Source organism: Pteropus alecto, unplaced genomic scaffold (genome assembly GCF_000325575.1).
Source record: "Pteropus alecto unplaced genomic scaffold, ASM32557v1 scaffold49, whole genome shotgun sequence".
Classification (NCBI taxonomy): domain Eukaryota; kingdom Metazoa; phylum Chordata; class Mammalia; order Chiroptera; family Pteropodidae; genus Pteropus; species Pteropus alecto.
Window position 1 is genome coordinate 2,728,046 of NW_006443131.1, and position 2,487 is coordinate 2,730,532.

A 2,487-nucleotide genomic window follows, 5' to 3' on the forward strand; every position below is an offset into this window, starting at 1 on the left:
AGAGCAAGCATTTATTAGGTACCTACTGTGTGCCAAGGGCTGTGCTTGGTTTTTTTCAAGCCGAGACAGGCATCGTTTTACAGCTCAACGGCTGAGGCTCGGAGGAGTGGATGACAGTTACGGGCTTGTCATGTTTTATGGCTTTTCCCCATCACTCTAGTGAGTACATGTTCTACTCCCATGTCACGGATGAGGGGAGCGGGGGCTCGGGGACGTGTGGCACACTGGCCCGGCTGGGGCAGCTGGAGAGCCGAGGTTCACCCCAAGTGGGCCGCTCTGAGCCCTCCTCACCACAGCTGGGAGGCGTGGAGGGGCCGTGAGGCCGAGACTCCTGCTGGGACTGTGAACACGGCAAAGACTTTGCAACGCTTGTCAAGATGGAGCTAGGACCTCAGACTAGATTCGAGGCGATCTGCCCCGGCGAGCCCTTTGGAGCAGGAGCCTGGGGCAGCCCGGGCTAAGAGAGGTGACAGGGATGGGACAGGCACAACCTGCACTGGGAACTTTGGGCTCCGGCTACCCTGTCCTCCCACCCTGTCTAGAGGGTGGACACCATACCTTCCCCGTTAGACTCCATTCTTGAGGCCGTGTTGACTGTGTCCCCAAAGAGACAGTAACGGGGCATCTTCAGCCCCACCACACCAGCGCACACGGGTCCTGGAGGGAGGGAAGCGAGTCAGCAAGGGGAGGGAGGGTGGTAAGGGAGGTGGGTGGCGGATGGAGGGTGGCCACAGGGCGGGGCTGGGGCGCTCCGCAGAGGCAGGAGGGGGGATGAGGCAGGTGGAAAGAAGCCTCCCTCCCGCGGCTCCAACCTTCGGGAGCCGGCTCGGGCTTCGGGCTTCGGCGGCCTCACCTGTGTGGATGCCGATGCGCAAGCGCAGCTGCTCCTGAGGCCGGTGGCGGATGCGGAAGGAGCGCACGGCGTCGAGCAGCGCCAGGGCCATGCGGGCCACCTCGCGCGCGTGCAGCCGCCCGTTCCGCACTGGGAGCCCGGACACCACCATGTAGGCGTCCCCGATCGTCTCTACCTGTGAGGGTGGCGCGAGGGCTGGACCGTCTCTTCCCTGTGCTGCCCCAACACCTCGTGCCCTGTCATTCTGTCCGCTCATCGGCCAGCCGGCCGCTCTTTCCTCTCCTCTCCCCCGCCCCCGCACGGTTTCTCTCCCTGCTCCTGGGTCTCCCTGTGACACTGTCTCCGCCTGTGTCCCTTGGTCTCCTCTCTTACGGATTCTATGTCATTCTGCCCTTCCCCTCTCGCTGGCCCTGTCCCTGAGTCTCTGTCTGTCTGTCCGTCCCTTCTCATCCCTTCCCCCATCCTCACCTTGTACACGTCGAAGTTGTCTATAACAGCATCGAAGCAAGTGTACAGGTCATTGAGCAGGGTCACCACCTGGAAGGAAAGAGAGCCAAAGGGGGCAGGGGGTGAGGGACCCCGCCTGGGCTTGGGCGGGTGGGAAAAGCGGAACCAGAAACTGGCCTGCGGGGTGAAGACGCTCCGCCCAGCACACCTGCCTGGCTGCCCGCTGCGGCTGCGCCTGCGCCTGCGCCTGCGCCCTGACTCACCCGGCCCCTGACTCACCTGCATGGGCGTGCTCTCTGCTGACAGGGCTGTGAAACCCACGATGTCACTGAAGTAGATAGTCACGCTGTCGAAGGCTTCGGCCTGGACGGTCTCCCCGCGCTTCAGCTGCTCAGCCACCGAGCTGAGGGGCCAGGGGTCAGAGGGTGAGGCGGGGCGGGGCCAGGGGCCAGGGGCGGCACCAGCCAGGGCACTCACTGGGGCAGGATCTGGTAGAGCAGGGCCTCGGCCTTGCCCTTCTCCTCCAGGTAGGCCTGGGTGCGCCCCTCCACCAGCTCCTCCAGGTTGTCGGCGTACTGCTCCATGCGACGTAGCAAGTTGTCCAGGATGTTGCTGCTGTTCTCCCTGGGGGGGCGCGGGCGGGATGAGGGTGCTGATTGGGGACGCAGCGGGGTAGGGGTGCAGGGCCAGAGGGGAGGAGGAAAGGTAGCTCATCCCTGCGACTGGGGGGGTCAAGCCGGAAGCTTCGGGCATCCTGGCGATTTTGTTCAGCCCGGGGGAACACAGTGAGGACGGACAGGACGCCAAAGGCACCGGGATCGATGGGGAGCCGCGGCAGCGCGCGCGGGGTCAGCGTTGCGTCTGGAGGCACCGGGCCGCGGGGGCCAGGACGCGAAGCCCCAGGAGGGCACACTGGGAGGGGAAGCATCAGGAGTAGGGGGGCTCCTGTGGCGGGCAGAGAGGCTGCAGCAGAGGCGGGAGGCCCCGTCTTCTCTGCACAGAAGACTAGGGACCGTGGGGGGCTGGGCAGGAAGGGTGTGGGGTGGCGGTGCTGGTGGAGGAGCAGGAACGAGGGGTAGGTGGCTGTTGGACAGTCGGGTCGTGCGGTGCTGCGAAGGGGCCTGCGAGGCTATGGCGGTTGCAGCTGGCCGTGTGAGGGGCCGCCTCGGCCACTGCAGGGGTGAGGC

At 65.5% G+C, this 2,487-nt stretch overlaps 1 protein-coding gene across 1 annotated transcript in view; it reads right to left on the reverse strand.

Moving 5' to 3' along the window:
* Positions 1-2,487, reverse strand: part of NPR1 (natriuretic peptide receptor 1) — a 17,274-nt gene that overhangs the window by 2,285 nt on the left and 12,502 nt on the right. Inside the window, 5 exon segments of the mRNA XM_025040851.1 lie at positions 559-657; positions 854-1,028; positions 1,322-1,390; positions 1,580-1,703; positions 1,778-2,022. Coding sequence (XP_024896619.1) covers positions 559-657; positions 854-1,028; positions 1,322-1,390; positions 1,580-1,703; positions 1,778-2,022 — 712 coding nt within the window.